The following is a 17,588-nucleotide window of genomic DNA, read 5'->3' as shown; positions in this document are numbered from 1 at the left end:
TGGACTGCAGCACACCAGGCTTCCCTGTCCAGTACCAACTCCGGGAGCTTGCTCAGACTCATGTCCCTCGAGTTGGTGATGCCATCCAACCATCTCATCCTCTGTCGTCCCTTTCTTCTGCCTTCACTCTGACCAGGGGTCAGACCTGGGCCCCCTGCACTGGGAGTGCAGAGTCTTAGCCACTAGCCCATCAGGAAAGCTCCCCTGTGCTTTGGTTTCTCTAAAGGATGTTAGTGGACACAAAGCCAACCAAGGCTTGGAGTGGTCTGTGTATTTGGGCTCTCTCCCATCCTTCTGTCACTGCAAGTTCCAGGAAGAGCAGTTTCACTGGGAGCAGAGCTGCCCGGGTGGATCAGAAGACCTGAAGCTTGCACAAAAGCCCTGTAGCTGACCTGCAAACTAAGCATCGGACAAAAAATGACTTTTCGTCTGCTACTTAGTTTGGGGGGAGGTCAGTGTGTTTTGTTGAAATACCTGACTGACACATAATGGCAAAAGGAAGGAATGATTTTTTTAATAAATCAATTCTTGTTCTATGTTGGTTTTGCTCTCTAGGAAGCCTGAAACCAATTTGCTATGGCATCAGCATGGTATATGTGTGCCATACTACATAAAATATTAATAAGCATTGGTTCTCCTTGATTTGATCATAAAATCTATTTTTAAATGACTTAACACAAGAAAACAGAATAACTACACTACCAGCACAATTTTGGTCCTTACATAGATTCATCCCAGACTGAATCCATGTCTTAAGTCTTTCTGGAGAAAAAAGAAATTCCGAGAAACCCAACAAAGATCTGTCTAATTCTCTTCACCTTTGTTAACTATGACTTTAATTTGTAGTATACTATATACAATCAACCGGAGAAGGCAATGGCACCCCACTCCAGTACTCTTGCCTGGAAAATCCCATGGACGGAGGAGCCTGGTAGGCTGTAGTCCATGGGGTCACGAAGAGTCCTACACGACTGAGCGACTTCACTTTCACTTTTCACTTTCATGCATTGGAGAAGGAAATGGCAACCCACTCCAGTGTTCTTGCCTGGAGAGTCCCAGGGACGGGGGAGCCTGGTGGGCTGCTGTCTATGGGGTCGCATAGAGTTGGACACGACTGAAGCGACTTAGCAGCAGCAGCAGCATATACAATCAACAGAGTGGTTAATTATATGGTACTGCTAATCTTTTTATGAAAACAGGCTTATGAAAATGATTTTTTAAATTGGAGATAGGACAAAATATTTCTATCTAGGAACAGTCTCATCAAATGCTATTCATTTCTTTCAACACCCATAATTCACTTTTAAATTTGTCAAAGCCTAGCTTTATTATTTCCATAATATAAATTAAAATGAAACATAGTGACACAAATTCCTTTATATATCTAATTTAGAGTTGGCCAATTTATCAAATCTTTAGGCTGGAAGAATTTTTTCTTTGGTTGGAAGAATATATTATGCCAATGTCCTGATGGAGCTGGGCTTGCATCTCCTACTCCAGAAAGGCTGTCAAAATCCATGAGCCTCAGGATAGTATTAATAGTAACAACAACTGCGCAAGGTTTTCTGAGTTACTGTGCAAAGAAGAGATTCCTTACAAACACGTACAAGTATCAGTAAGAACTTGCAACACAGCTCACAATTTATTGAGAAGTGCCATTTGATATTGCATCCAAAGTTAAGAACCACTAACATAAAGAGGGGTCTTTAATGCCATGGTGTAATTACGAAAAATATCTGCTTAAGTAATCAGAAAAGAAAAAGGTATTGTTAAAAAGCTCTAGAATTGAGAGCTTGACAGAAAGAGAGAGAAGAGACAAAGTCAGGGGTCCTTGGGCTCTCCAGCTAGACCAAGGTTAACAAGTCCCCTTGGGCTTCCTTCGCAGTTCCACAGTGGAAGCAAGTCAGAAGAAAGGCATGCTTTTTTTGTCCTCCTGACTCTCCATTTACTCAAAAGCAACGGGCTCGACAATCCCGGAACAAAACCCTCATGGCGCTGGGTAACCTTCCAACCCCGAGAGCTGTATGGGCCGCTAAGCCAGCGCACAAAAGCGGCGCCCGCCGCTCTTTTGTTCTCCCCGAGGCTGGGCGCCGCGTGGAAAGACAGCTGACACGCTCTGGAACGTCCCAGCTGCGCGCCCTGGGCCTCCGATGTTTATTTAGCGGACTGCTGGCTCGGCGAGGTGCCTCCGGGAGCCGGCCGTGCACCCGCCCGCAGAGGAGCCATGTACCGGCGCAGCTACGTCTTCCAGACCCGCAAGGAGCAGTATGAGCGCGCCGAGGAGGCGCCGCGCGCCGCAGAGCCGGACCGCCTGGCGGAGGGCCGGGCGGCCGCGCCGAACCTGGCGGCGCTGCAGGGGCTCGGCGAGCGCGTGGCCGCTCACGTCCAACGGGCCCGGGCGCTCGAGCAGCGCCATGCCGTCCTCCGGAGGCAGCTGGACGCCTTCCAGCGCCTGGACGAGCTGGCCGGCCCCGAAGATGCCCTGGCCCGCCACGTCGAGGGCAACCGCCAGCGCGCCCGGGACCTGGCGGCCGAGCGCGCCCGGCTGGAGCGCCAGGGCGCAGAGGCGCAGCGCGCGCTCGACGAGTTCCGGAGCAAGTAAGCGGCGCCTCTAGGGTGACAGCGGCGCGGGCCGGGAGCGCGCGGCCACTGGGCTGGGAGGGCCGTCTCTGATCCCGGGGCGACCGATGACTTCATCTCCGCGGAGGCACGCACGTGGTGCATTTCCCTGAGCTAAGGCTAGCTTCCATTGTGATGCCGTGTCACACTTAGCACGAAATGGTGTAATTTACTTTTTTAACCTACCTTGAAAGTGAAGTCGCTCAGTCGTGTCCGACTCTTTGCGACCCGTGGACTGTAGCCCACCAAGCTCCTCCGTCCATGGGATTCTCCAGGCAAGAATACTGGAGTGGGTTGCCATTTCCTTCGCCAGGGGATCTTCCCGACCCAGGGATCGAACCCAGGTCTCCCACATTGCAGGCAGACGCTTTAACCTCTGCGCCACCAGGATATAATTGCATGCAATAAAACGCACACATTCAAGAGCACAGTGTAATGAGTTTGAGAAACGTTAGGTACCCATTTAACTACTAAAACAAGATATTTCCTCTACCCAAGAAAGTTCCCTTTTGCCCTTTCCCAGTCTTTGGTTCGTCCTCCCCAGTCCCTTCAACGGAGGCACCCAGGGTTCTGATTTCTGTCACCATAGGTTACTATTGCCTGTTCTAGAATTTCACAAAAAATAGAATCTTCTAGACATGTTCTATGTGTCTGGCTCCTTCTGTTCTGCATAGTGTTTTTGAGATTGTTGTTCGTTGCTAAGTCGAGGCTAACTCTTTGACACCCCATGATGGAAGTTTATTAATGCTCCAGGCTCATCCTGTTATAGAGGGTATTGCACCCATTTGAGGAGACTGGGGTTCAGACAATGTATTGATTTAGGGGGAAGGTCACTCAGCTGGTGACTGCTGCACCAGGACTGGAATTCAGGTCTTGAACATGCAAAGTCTAACTGTTTTCACTATATCACAGCTGACCCCTGGACATTGTTTCAACCTGTGTCCTCTAGGGTCTGGCTACTCAAAGTGCGATCCATGGACCAGCAGTTTCCCATCACCCAGGAGCTTGTTAAAAAAGGAGACTCTTGGGCCCACCTCCAGAGCTCCTGGATCTGACTGCACTTTAACAAGACCCCCCCAGGTGATTCAGCATTTAAGTTAAACATTGAAGTTTCAGAAGTCCTGGTCCTGGGCAATGTGCCCCCTTTTGATAGAATGAATAATGCTTTAAAATCACCCTAAAAGCTGTTAAAAAAATGATGCTCAGCAATTTGTCAACATTTTTCCAGGTTATAAATGAGTGTGCACTTTGACTCAGCTGGGTGCTCCAGGGAATTTATCCTTGGATACTCTGTGTGTGTGTGTGTGTGTGTGTGTGTGTGTGTGCGCTAAGTCACTTCAGTGTAGTCCAACTCTCTCTGACCCTATGGACTGTAGCCCGCCCGGCTCCTCTGTCCGTGGAATTCTCCAGGCAAGAATGCTGGAGTAGGTTGCCATTTCCTTTTCTGGGGAATCTTCCTGACCCAGGGATCGAGCCTGCATTTCTTCTGTTTCCTGCATTTGGCAGGTGGGTTCTTCACCAGTAGCGCCACTGGGCAGCCCCCTCCGATACTCAAGCAGGTGACAAAAGACATGTCCACAAGGATATTCCCTGTGGCATGATCTCAGTAGCTAAGACCTGGGACCAACCTGAATGCCTGTTAATAGGAGTCAGGTTATGAAATTGTGCTTCATTCATGCAATGGAATTCTATGCAATTATAAAAAAAATAGTGTGTTATTATTGTCTATTTTAAAAAGACAGGGGGAGGCATAGAGATTTTTTGCTTGCAAAAGGACACAAGCACACACACAGAAACCTAACAACACTGCTTACCTATGAGGATAAGGGAGGGTGAATGAGAATTTTAACTTAACATCTTCTGATGTCATTTAAAAAATTCTCTGACCATGTAAGAGATTTATCTGTTTAAAAATTATATAAATTAATGAAAAAAATTCAGAGGTAGACCTGATCCGGGACCTCAAGTGGAGCCCAGGATTTCCATATTTAATAAGCTCCACTGGTAATTTCAGTGAACAGCCAGGTTTGAGGATCTCTGGTCTAGGGTAGCTGGAGAGTTTTCTTCAAATGTGCTCTGTGTTTGTATTCCATACTCTCAGCCCCAGACGTGACCAGGTTATTCAGCATTGTATATCGAGCCTGTTTATCTGATCATAAGCATTCATTCCATCAGTCCTGCTGTTTCTGGTTTTCTTTCTTTTTAGCTGTGTTGTGTGGCATGCAGGATCTTAGTTCCCTAACCAGGGATTGAACCTTTGGCCCCTGCAGTGGAAGTGTAGAGTCTTAACCATTGGACTGCCAGGAAAGTCCCTGTTTATGGTTTTGATCTTGGAAGAAGGCACCTGAAAAATCCCTATAGCTCTTCAAGGGAAAACTGAGGCTTGCAGAGGGCCTGTGGGTGGCAGGACTTGATCTTGGGTTTTTCGCCTGGAGGCCCACACGCTTTCCAGAATGCTGTGTCTTGGAGAGAAACCTTCCTTGGACGCCTGTGGAGTGAGGCCTTCACTCATATAAAGTTCATGTTACCTAAAGCAATGGAGGTGAATGTTGGTTGACATAAGGCAGCTCCATGGGTCATCTGGATACCCCAGATCCCCAGATGGCCTTTACATGGGCCACAGTCCTTGGGTCACAGTCGGCTGTGATTTGGCTGGGCAAGCATGACTCCTGGAAGCCCTCAAAGGAGGGTGGCTGTGTTGAGTTTTCCTGATTTTACTTGATTCTGAGTTGTGTGTCCATCATGGAGCCGGCCCCTCAGGCTCTCTGATTTATTTGATAATTCTCATTAGTTTATTCCCTCCCAGTGCCCCCTTAGAGAAGGTTTGATAGTTAAAATTGGGTAGTGAGATTAGAAAATCATTGTAAAAATTATACACATCTGTAATACACTGGGGACATACACTGAGTTTGGTTTAATTCCAGAGGTGTGGTGATGACTAGCCAGAAATAGGTGAAATTAATGCAGAAACAGGAAGGTATATGCAGCCTTGTTAGGCATATTCTTTGCCTGGATAGTTGTATAATTTCAAAATCAGGTCTTTAGCACATCAAAGAAAGGCTAAATAAAAACTAAATAAAAACAAAACTACCAAAATACTATAAATACAATGATGCATACAAAATACAGTGATGAATTAATTAACCAAATTGCTGAAAGCTAAAAATAATTCTGTCAGTCAGATGATTGAAGCCAAAGTGGTTTTTTCTACCTTATGAATTCACTTCTATGAATATATGAATATTTTATGAATTCTTACCATGAATTCTTTATAATGAGATTGCCCGTCTTTAATATAATACCTAGACTTGTCTACAGTATGAAACTAGGTTAATATCTTGTTTATTAAATATGTTTTAAACATTTTAAAAATTATTTTTTAAAAAGTATTTGGCTGTGTGCAGCATGTGGGATCTTAGTTCCCCCACAAAGGATCAAACCCGGGTCCCCTGCACTGAAGGTGTGCAGTCTTAATCACTGGACCACTAGGGAAATCCCTAAATATGTTTTTAAGGTATAGAAATTCTTGTATGTTTCTAGCAGGAAAAAGCAATAAGAAAATTAAATTTTGTTAACAGTTTTATTTTTAAAGCGAATTAACTATTAAAAAAAATCATTTCTGGCTTCATTAGAGCCACACAGAAAACAAACTGCTAAATGTGACATCCTGGTGTGAAAAGAAAAGCTTATGCACATATATTTTGCTTAGTGGTTACAGCTGAGCTTCTTGGATGGCTCTGGAAGTGGGGACACTGAGAACAGTGTTCTTCCCTGAGGTCAGGACTTTTGATTCTGAGCTGCAGTTTCCCAGTACCTGTCAGTGTAAAGCCGTAACTTGAACCTGTGGCATGGGTGTGCAGGGATACAGAAAGCCAGGCTTTGTAGGTTGGGCTAAGTGCTAAGTAGGATTCGTTTCAACTACAAATAAATTCCAAGTTAACACTGGCTTATCCAAAGTGGAAGGTTGTTTCTTTCTTGTGTAAGGTCTGGGCTAGCAGTTTAGTATGGCACCCTGTGGTAATCAAGGCCCACAAGGCTGTGTGTGGCCTTCAAGAAGGCAGCATTGGTGTTTCAAGGGACAAGATGGAGGAAGGGATGGAGAAGGACATACCTACACCATCTCTTACCAAAGATATCTTCAAGTGGCCACAGGCATGTTTGCTTCCCATTGGTCAGGACTGAGTCACACGGCCACACTGAGCTGCAAGGAAGGCTGGGAAATGTAGTCTTTATTCTAGGCAGCCCTGTAGCTTCCAAACATGGCTTCCTATCTCCTATTAGGATGGATACTGGAGACAGCTTACAGGGAGTGAGGTGGGGGTCACTGGGGAAGGGGCTTTCTCTTTTTCTTCAGGGGATGAAATTCCCCCTAGAGGGAACCTTGTTCTGACCAGAATGATTTCTGGTGTTTCTCTGCTTCCTTGATCTTTAGCATTTTTTTTTAAATGTTTTTTTTTTTTTAGGACTCCAGGGAAGAAGCTGACTAGGAGAAAAAAATACACGTGCTCCTAGCACCGACTGCTTTCTTAATCGTGTGCATGCTTATAACTTTGGAGGTGTCCCTGCTCTACACAGGCAGCGTGGTAGATGTGGCAGGCTCACGTCTGAATCCTGACTAACTCCTCTATGTGTGAAGTCCTCCAGGAGCTGAGCCTGAGAAAGTTGTCTATTTGGGGGATGGTGTCAGGGAGCAGCAGTTGGGGAGTGGCGAAGTGAGGGAGGCAGGGAAAGACCAAGCGGTGCCTCATCCGGCAAGTTACCTCTGTGGCCACTGGCGCCCACCTATAGGGTGGAGAGCACACGTCTGTGGTCCCAGCTGGGAGGGAGGGAGCCGGGATGTGTGTGTGTCCCCACTCACCCTGTTGGAGCTTGCAGGCTGCTCTCAGGCTGTTTGGCTCTTTGACCTGTCTAGCTTGCCCTGCCGCCCTGCCCAGGGGAGGCTCTGGGTGTGCAGAACAATTCTGACAGATGCTGATGCTGTGAATGAAGTGCCCAGGGCATCTACAGGGGCCTTGGGCCAGTTTCTCAACCTCAATTTCCCCATCTTTCACATGAGGTAACAGCAACTGCTTTCTTCCAGGATTTTGTAAGGATCGAAGGACACAATCCAGAAAAGCTGTCTCAGGTGGATGAATACAATAATATAGGATAGACAGGCAAGGTCGGCAGTGGTGTTTGAGGAAGAACCTTAGGGCAGCTCCCAGGACTGCAATTACGATCCTGGGGTGACAGCTGTGCTGAGGTCTGATTCCTGCATCCTTGGGTGGCTAGGAGGGGGTGCTGGAGGCTTGGGGCTGGGTCTCCATGTATGGCGCCCCCTATGTATACCATGGAGAAGGTTGGGAAAGGGTGAGTGGGCTCCGAAAGACAGCATCAGCTCCTGCTTCCCATAAAGAGAGGGCGCAGGACTCAGGCTGACTGAATGCTTCACTCTGCCTTCTGTGTTCCATCTATAGGTATGAAAATGAGTGTGAGTGTCAACTGCTGCTGAAGGAGATGCTGGAACGACTCAACAAGGTAAGCAGAGCCCGACCTGGGGTTTGAGTAGATTCATGGTGGGATGAGCTAAGCGGCTGAACGATTGTTGTTCCACACCCCTCCTTTTTGTGTTCTTTCGAGACTCCTCCATGTCTTTTGAGGTCACTCTCCCTTTTAAAAAAGTTTTATTGAAGTATCAATGTATTTATTGATTTACAATGTTAATTTCTGCTGTACAGCAAAGTGACTCAATTATACGTATGTGTACATTCTTTTGCATCTTCTTTCCCATTATGGTTTTATGGATGAGGATGAGATGGTTGGATGGCATCACTGACTCAATGGACATGAGTTTGGGTAATCTCCAGGAGTTGGTGATGGACAGGGAGGCCTGGCATGCTGCAGTCCATGGGGTTACAAAGAGTCAGAAATGACTGCGTGACTGAACTGAACTGATGGTTTTATGAGCTGTACAGTAGGACCTTGTTGTTTATCCTTCCTACGTATAATAATTTGCATCTGCGAATCCCAACCTCCCAATCCATCCCTCCCCTCCCCCCACAACTTGGCAGCAACAAGTCTGTTCTCTATGTCTGTCTTCTGCCCTCCTTCATGGCTTTGTAACTTCAATGAAATCTTTGTGAGTGAGTGCACACACCCCCATGCACTCGTATCCCACAAGCTACACCAGCTTGTGAGAGATCTCTAGACAATGAAGCTCATTGCTTTGCTCGGCCATCAGGACGTCAGTGTCACAGAGGCTGGCTGTGGTTTGCAGCACACTTGGGAGAGGACTTGCTCCAGGCAGTGGTTACTTGGATCAGTGCTACCGTATCCTGTCGGCTAAGAGTCTTGAGAGGGCTCCTCCCTGGGGAAAGTCCCACGAGAACAGAGGACGAAATCTCCTTTTCCCCTCAAACTCCTCACTCTCGAAGTATGGACTGTCTCTGCGAGGAAGGTACCAGAGCTTAGAGGGAACTGTTCTCTGCTGGGGCAGTTTCCTTTTCTGGATCCTCCAGCATTTCCTAACTGACTGGATCTTTCTGCTGTAGCCAGGAGAGCTCGACTACCAGATAGCAGAGTGATCCTGGACCGCAGAGGTTATCCGTGGCCAATAGGTCTGAGCATGGTCCTTTTCTGATCATTTTGGAGCTCAAATGTCAGAAGGAAGGACCTACGGGGACTGATGAGGTGAAGGGCTGCTTATTCAGGGTACCTGGCTGCTTTCACCTTCTCCTCTTCCCCACCCATAACCTCATTGCTGATAAAATCTGTCACCCTTCCCTGCTGCACCCAGATGTAGCCTTAAGAGTCTTCTCCAAATGGTTGCCATATGATCCAGCAATCTCACTCACTCCTGGGCAAAACCATTATCTGGACAAAACCATAATTTGAAAAGATACATGCACCCCTATGTACATAGCAGCACTGTTCACAGTAGCAAGACTTGGAAACAACCTAAATACCCATCAACAGATGAATGAATAAAAGAAGATGCTTCCCTGGTGGCTCAGCTGGAAAAGAATCTACCCGCAATGCGAGAGACCTGGGTTTGATCCCTGGGTTGGGAAGATTCCCTGGAGAAGGGAAAGGCTACCCACTCCAGTATTCTGGCCTGGAGAATTCCATGGACTGTATAGTCCATGGGATCCCTAAGAGTTGGACACCACTGAGCAACTTTCATGTTCACACATATATACCATGGAATATTACTCAGTCATAAAAAATAATTAAATAATGCCATTTGCAGTGGCATGGATGGACCTAGAGATTACCATACTAATTACGTAAGTCAGAAAGAGAAAGACAAATATCATATGAATCACTATATGTGGAACCTAAACTATGACACAGATGAACCTATCTATACAGTAGAAACACACTCTCAAATGTAGAGACTTGTGGTTGTCAGGGAGGAGGAGGGTGGTGGTGGGATGCAGTGGGAGGCTGGGATTAGCAGATACAAACTATCGTATAGAGAATGGATAAGCAATAAGGTCCTGCTGTAGAGCACAGGGAACTATATTCAATATCCTGGGATAAACCATAATGGAAAAGAGTATGAAAAAGAACACATTTATGTATGTATAACTGAGTCACTTTGCTATGTAGCAGAAATTAACAGGTCCTGCTGTAGAGCTCAGGGAACTATATTCAATATCCTGGGATAAACTATAATGGAAAAGAATATGAAAAAGAACATATTTATGTGTGTATAACTGAGTCACTTTGCTAAGCAGCAGAAATTAACAAAACACTGTAAATCAACTGCACTTTAATAAAATAAATTAAAAAAAGATTCTTCTCCACATGGAACTCCAGGCAGGGACTTCAGACTGTCAGGGTTTGCTCAGGGTGTTGGTTACTAGTCCCCCGGCTTTGTCCGATCTCTGTTGTCCAGGACTATTCTGCCAGTTGGTGGGAGGGTCAGAACTACACTTGGGACACTGAGTGTTGCTTCGTGGATATCACCCACTGTGTGATTCTTCTGTGTCTGTCCATGTGTGAATGTCTGACATGTTTTTCAAGTCACTGAGTGAAGGAAATTTTAGTAATCACACAGGTCGATTGATAGAAACTGGATTGGGCAGGTGGGCACCCAGACGTGAGCCCAGAGTTGGCAGGGAGGGTGTCCTGCAGAGGGGTCCTGTGCACACAGCTCAGTGACTGGCTGTGTGCTGAGCTGGGTTGGAAGTCTGAGTTGATTTGGGCCTTATTAGTCTTCTGCTTCACTCAGCAGTTTGACTGACACCCATGGCTCATCCCCATTGTTTTTGGCCGAAATTCCAGGCTCCCAGGTGGGGCTGCTGCTCCCACAGACCGAGGCCTCTGGGAACAGAGGAAGCTGACCGCCTTCAGCTTTAGGCACTTTTCAGCCCTTTTCTGCCCCCTGAATGGCTTGCTCTGCTTTGCGATTTTCCTCACCGCAGGTAGGGCTCCCTCTGGACATGGCACTGAGGTTGTCGCCTGCCCTGCAGAGTGTCGTCCTGGGCCTTCCTCGAAGAGGCAAGAGAAAGAACTTAGTCCTTTTAACCTTTGGTGGCAAGTGACACGACTTAAAAACAAGCTCAAACCTTCAATTTTTCTATTACAATAGCAATGCATATTCCTAGTAGACAAATAAGAAATAGAAAATGGAAAATAAGGGAAAGGCATTCCACCCTTTTCCCCTCTTCATTCTGTGATGTAGCGTGTGGACAGTTGGGATCTGAGTCCAGGGGGGATGTTATGAAGGTTCTGTGGGAGGATGGGACCAGGCAGTAGGGTTGGTGGGGGCCACACAGGCTTCGGCATGGCTGTTCTCGGGTGCAGGAAAGACCCTGCTCCCCGCGAGAGCTGTGCCATCTAGAGCAGGAGGGTGACCTGCTACTAGGACCCCTCACTCCACTGCGAGTGGCTTCCTCTCTCGGCACCTCAGTTTCTCCACCTGGAAAATGGGAACAATGCTGGTTCCCACCTCAAGAGCAGGTGTTTGTCTGCATGGCTGGTGAAGGTTCAATGACACAATCGTAGATGTGACCTGCCTGCTACAGTTGTTACTGTAGGTCACCTGATACTACGGACACCAGCTTAGTTCTCTCCAGATGCGGCTGTGTAACCCTGGTGGAGTGGAAGTGTGTGGAGGGATTAGCTTTGGAATTGATGTAAATTTGTTTTTCTGACTACCTTTTCTCTATAGCGGATGACATTAAAAATTTCTTTAAAAATTAAAAAAATTTCTTTTAAAATACATGTCAATGAACATGAATCAACTGGAAAAGAATACAGGGTGAATAGTAGATTTTGGATGTGTCAGAAATCACGAACACAGGATGTAAATGCGGTGAATGGAGAGGTCCCTGTACCAGCTCTCAGAACCTCAGAACAGCCTTGAGGATTTTGTTTTTTTTTTTACCCAAAAAAAGAGGTGGGATATCACCTCTCTGTCAGGGCAGGAGCTCACCCTCACTGAAATGACTCAGAGCCCCTGGTAGGTATGGACAGGGTTCACCCTTAGTAGGTATGGACAGGGTCTTCCTTTATTTTTTCCATTAGCATTTAATTGTTTTGTTTTTAATTTTTAATTTTTTAATGAACTAATAGTTGATTTTCAATATTATGTTAGTTTTAGGTGCACAGCATAGGGTTCAGTATTTGTATAGGCTATGCTCCCTTAGAACTTACTAGAACTGAGCTGATAATTTTTAAATAGTTGGGTTTGGCTAACATTCAGAAAACGAAGATCATGGCATCCAGTCCCATCACTTCACGGGAAATAGATGGGGAAACAGTGGAAACAGTGTCAGACTTTATTTTGGGGGGCTCCAAAATCACTGCAGATGGTGATTGCAGCCATGAAATTAAAAGACACTTACTCCTTGGAAGGAAAGTTATGACCAACCTAGATAGCATATTCAAAAGCAGAGACATTACTTTGCCAACAAAGTTCCCTCTAGTCAAGGTTGTGGTTTTTCCAGTGGTCACGTATGGATGTGAGAGTTGGACTGTGAAGAAAGCTGAGCACTGAAGAATTGATGCTTTTGAACTGTGGTGTTGGAGAAGACTCGTGAGAGTCCCTTGGACTGCAAGGAGATCCAACCAGTCCATCCTAAAGGGGATCAGTCCTGAGTGTTCCTTGGAAGGACTGATGCTGAGGCTGAAACTCCAATACTTTGGCCATCTCATGCGAAGAGTTGACTCACTGGAAAAGACTTTGATGCTGGGAGGGATTGGGGGCAGGAGGAGAAGGGGATGACAGAGGATGAGGTGGCTGGATGGCATCACCGACTAGATGGACATGAGTTTGGGTGAACTCTGGGAGTTGGTGATGGACAGGGAGGCCTGGTGTGCTGTGATTCATGGGGTCGCAAAGAGTTGGACACGACTGAGCGAATGAACTGAACTGAACTGAACTGACAGACAGTTGAAGTTTTTAATGGATTTCCAGCATCTCTGTGGCTGAGTTGGCAAGGTTGATTTTTCAAGGGTATGTTGGACTCCAGTTAATTTCTCCAGTTCCTTTCTAAAACATGGTCTCAAAAGTGAAAGTGTTAGTCACTCAGTTGTGTCCGACTCTTTGTGACTCAGTGGACTGTAGCCTCCCAGGTCCTCTGTCCAAGGGATTCTCCAGGGAAGAATCCTGGAGTGGGTTGCCATACCCTCCTCCAGGGGATCTTCTTGAACCAGGATCAAATCCAGGTCTCTTGAGTTGTGGGCAGATTCTTTACCATCTGAGCTACTCGAGAAGCCCCCCTGAAGAAAGATGGTCTAGACTAGTGGATCTAGCATCAGCAGCACATGGAGGGTGTGTTAAAACAGATTCTTTGTCCTTTCACCCCAGAAATTCTGATCCAATAGGTCTGATCCACCAGATCTTTCATATTTCAAATCATTTGCAGATGGTGTGGTCCAGGAACCACACTTTGCAAACCTCTTGCCTAGATGTAAAACATACACAGTATCAGGGTTGGAGCATTTTCTAAAATTAGACTTTTGGCTCAGAGTCTTGATTTGGAAAAATCTAGATGCTTCTGCTGGTGGAGCTTTTGAAACTGCAGCTGACAGCATCCAAAAGCATAATAAAAACACAAGCGTCCACACATTTCTGAATTCTGGTGCAAACAAAAGAAAACACTTCCAAAAGAATTCTCCCCCCTCTCTACCAGCAGCTGCACATTCCAGCAGCAGCAACTCACCTTTGGGAGTTTTTCCGGGCAGTTTATCAGATGATTGTCTTCAAAGCGAGAGAATGTGCTTGCAGGGCATCTGATTAATCTCTCTTTTAAGGGCAAATGTGGGTTGGCCTTTTGTTATCATTCTGAGCAGTTTTAAAAGTTGGCTGATGGGACCTAAGGGGTTATTGGGCTTGACCCTGAGAGGAAGGTCAGGGAAGAGCAGAAGGCACCTTGCAGGGTGGGGTCAGGACCCAGCGTTCAACTCCTGACTAGCAGAGGGAAGTCCAGGACAGACCCCAGGCCTGTTAGCTCCTGTTAACTTCTGTTAATCAGCTGAATGACCCACTGGCTCCTTGTCTCCCTGTCTGTAAGTTGAGACTCTATGGTTTCTGAGCTGTCTTTGGCAGAGCCCTTTAGGTCCTTGGATTTGCTTGAAGGGCATCTGATGGAGGAGGGTTGCCGGACAATCAGGGTTCCTATCCGCGCCCGCCTCCACCTAACTATCATGTCCCTTAGGAAGCACATCTCTGCTTTGCTTCTATATGTTGGCTTCCCTGAGATGTTTTGTTTGCAGCCACACACACGTGGCTACAAAATGTCTGAGGACCCATGGCCTCTAGGGTCTAAAATTTTTATGAAGGGATAGCCCTTTGTAAGTCATAACACAAAAGGTCTTCAGCTCCAGTAATTGTGTATCAGTTGTGGATGAATTTTTGGTGAAAGTTTCAGATGTTTGAGAATTCCCTATCCCACCCCATCCTCAGCAGTCTTGAGGGGTCGAGGGATGGGGCAGGTAGGAAAACATCCTAAAGGGCTGGCTCACGCGTCTGCAGCCAGCATTGCCCCGCCTCTGCCCCCAGGGTTAGCTGTTCCTACTAAGCAGGGCCTGCTCTTTGGAGCTGAGAGTCACTTCCACCAGGAACCACCGTGCCTGAAGTGGGCAGGGCTGCACCCCTGAGCCCTTGGACTTTCCTTTCTGTCAGTGTGGTCCTGGTAGGACTGTCAGCAAGTTAACAGTCACGTGATCATGTGGGCCAATCACAGCTGTCTCTCAGCTATGTCACTCCTGAGGGGCAGAGATAAGTGCCTTTGGAGCTGGTCATCCTGGGTGTCCAGGCCACAGCTGGTTGCTACTTGCTTTGTTGGGACTACCCTGGTTTCTATCCTTCCTGAGGCCTGACTCTTTTTCCCTTGGGGTCTGTAGATTACCCGGGATCTTTCTGGCTCCTCAGCCCTTTTCCACTGCTGGGAAGACACCAGGCTTCCTTTCCTTCAGCATTTCTCTGTTGAAGAGGCTTCTCCAGGTTATGTGACAATTCTGAGTAATTCAGAAGCCCATTCACCAGGACCTCCAAGGGGCCTCCTGCCTTCCCTGGAGTGTCTGCACGAGACCATCAGTAATGCTGTGCTCTCCCAGGGACAATTCAGCATGATGAACCTAACCCCTATTAGTACCAGGAGGGCAAGTGTCTCAGAATATCTTGTCCTGTCCACATACCTTGACTGTCTTAACTCTGTTCATGCAGAGTGGAGAATATCTTAAATATTTTAGCAGACCACATTCTACCTCTATGGATGAGAGCCTGTTGCTAACATTTATAGTGCTTTTTAACAAGTCATTCAATTCAGTTCAGTTCATTTCAGTCGCTCAGCCGTGTCCGACTCTTTGCGACCCCATGAATCGCAGCACGCCATTAGGAAGTCAATAAAAATGCACATAGCAAGTCCTCAGGTATTGGTAGAAATGCAAGGCAGAGGTGTCTTGGGAGAGAAACAAGGTCCTTGGCCCTGTAACATATCACTGAATTGTTGAAGCATTTAAGTCAATTCCACACAACATATTACTTTCTTATTAAGAGCACAAATACTTCTTCATACCTATTTGGTTGGTCAAAGGAAAATTGATGAGATAAAAGTTGGTGAATTATCAGAAAGTTTGGTAAGAACATTCAACCTTCTGTTGTGTCATTTCCAACTTTAAAGGAGCAAACACTCTTCACCTCAGCATTCATGCTAAAAAATTCATTTTGTATTGAAGATGGGTGGTCCCAAGGTAAGTGTCAACAGTCCTCGGGAGACAACTATTAAAGTTAAGGGCTCCTACTCAATAGTTTGTCTTTTGGCTGCATCGATGGTGTCTTCTGCTGTACACAGCTTCTGAGTTTGATATAGTCTTGCTTGGGCTTCCCCAGTGGCTCAGTGGTAAAGAAATTGTTTGCAGTGCAGAAGTCCCTGAAGATGTGGATTTGGTCCCTGGGTTGGGAAGATCCCCCTGGAGAACAAAATTGCAATCCACTCAAGTATTCTTGCTTGGAAAATCCCATGGATAGAGAGGCCTGGTGGGCTACAATCTGTGGGGTGGCAAAAGATGGCACGTGACTGAACGACTAAACAGCAGCAAGAAATAGTCTTACTTGTCACTTTTTGATTTTGTTGCTTGTGCTCTAAGTGTCATGTCCAAAAGTTCATTGCCAACACCCATGTCAGGGAAGTTTTTTCCTGTTTCTTCTCGGAGTTTTGTTTCAGTATAAAATTATTTAAGTCTCTAACCCATTTTCCCACTCCAGTACTCTTGCTTGGAAAATCCCATGGACGGAGGAGCCTGGTAGGCTGCAGTCCATGGGGTCACTAGTCAGACACGACTGAGCGACTTCACTTTCACTTTTCACTTTCATGCATTGGAGAAGGAAATGGCAACCCGCTCCAGTATTCTTGCCTGGAGAATCCCAGGGACAGAGGAGCCTGGTGGGCCCCCCGTCTATGGGGTCGCACAGAGTTGGACATGACTGAAGCGACTTAGCAGCAGCAGTAGCAGCTAACCCATTTAGAGTTAGTTTTTAAATTATATAAAATAGGGCTCTAACTTCATTCTAAAGTAAAGGTTTCAGTGTTATGGGAAAGCTGTTTCTTATTCTTAGAAACTCAATTCACTGATGAGATGCTCTAGAACAAATACAGATGTGTCAGACTTTAAGGTTGCGTATGTGTTGTCGTTGTTCAGTTGCTAAGTCCTATCTGACTCTTTGCAACCCCATGGACTGCAGCACACCAGGCCTCCCTGTCCTTTACTCTCTCCTGGAGTTTACTCAAATTCATGTCCATTGATTAAGTGATGCCATCCCACCATCCCATCCTTTGTTGCCCCCTTCTCCTCCTGCCCTCAATCTTTCCCAGCACAAGGGTCTTTTCCAATGATTTGGCTCCTCACATCAGGTGGCCAAAGCTTTGGAGCTTCAGCATCAGTCCTTCCAATGAATATTCAGGGTTGATTTCCTTTAAGATTGATTGGTTTGATCTCTTTGTTGTCTGAGGGCTTCTCAAGAGGCTTCTCCAGCACCATAATTCGAAAGTGTGTTAGTCATGTCCAGCTCTTTGTAACCCCATGAACTGTAACCCACCAGGCTCCTCTCGCCATGAAAATTTCCAGGCAAGAATACTGAAGTGGGTTGCCATTTCCTCCTCCTCAGGATCTTCCCCACCCAGGGACTGAAGCTGCGTCTTGTGCACTGCAGATAGATTTTTACCATGTGAGCCACCAGGGAAGCAATTTTAAGGTTATTGGCATGCAAGCATACTATTTCTCCCTGATCTTTCTAGATCAAGGCTTCTCAGCCCTGGCACTATTGGCATTAGGGACTGGAGGTTTATTTGTTGTGTGAGGTTGTCCTATGTAATGTGAGATGTTTAGCAGCATCTGTGACCCCTACCCACTTGATGCCGGTAGTAGCACTCCACCTCCCAAATGGTGACAATTAAAAGTGTGTCCAGATTGTGCCAAACGTCCCCCAGGGGCAGAATCACCCCTGCCTGAGAGCTATTGTGCTAGACCAGATCCAG

At 46.5% G+C, this 17,588-nt stretch overlaps 1 protein-coding gene across 1 annotated transcript in view; it reads left to right on the top strand.

The window, feature by feature from the left end:
* The first annotated feature begins 1,960 nt into the window (after nt 1–1,960).
* The window catches only part of BFSP1 (beaded filament structural protein 1), a 37,622-nt gene continuing 21,994 nt past the window's right edge, over nt 1,961–17,588 (top strand). Inside the window, exons 1-2 of the mRNA XM_069546466.1 lie at nt 1,961–2,598; nt 8,076–8,136. Coding sequence (XP_069402567.1) covers nt 2,225–2,598; nt 8,076–8,136 — 435 coding nt within the window. The 5' untranslated portion in view covers nt 1,961–2,224. The remainder of the gene's footprint in view (nt 2,599–8,075; nt 8,137–17,588) is intronic.

This window comes from Ovis canadensis, chromosome 13 (genome assembly GCF_042477335.2).
Source record: "Ovis canadensis isolate MfBH-ARS-UI-01 breed Bighorn chromosome 13, ARS-UI_OviCan_v2, whole genome shotgun sequence".
In the NCBI taxonomy this organism is placed as follows: Eukaryota; Metazoa; Chordata; class Mammalia; order Artiodactyla; family Bovidae; genus Ovis; species Ovis canadensis.
The sequence above is the reverse complement of the archived record's forward strand: the minus strand, read 5'-3'. Positions and strand labels throughout refer to the sequence as shown.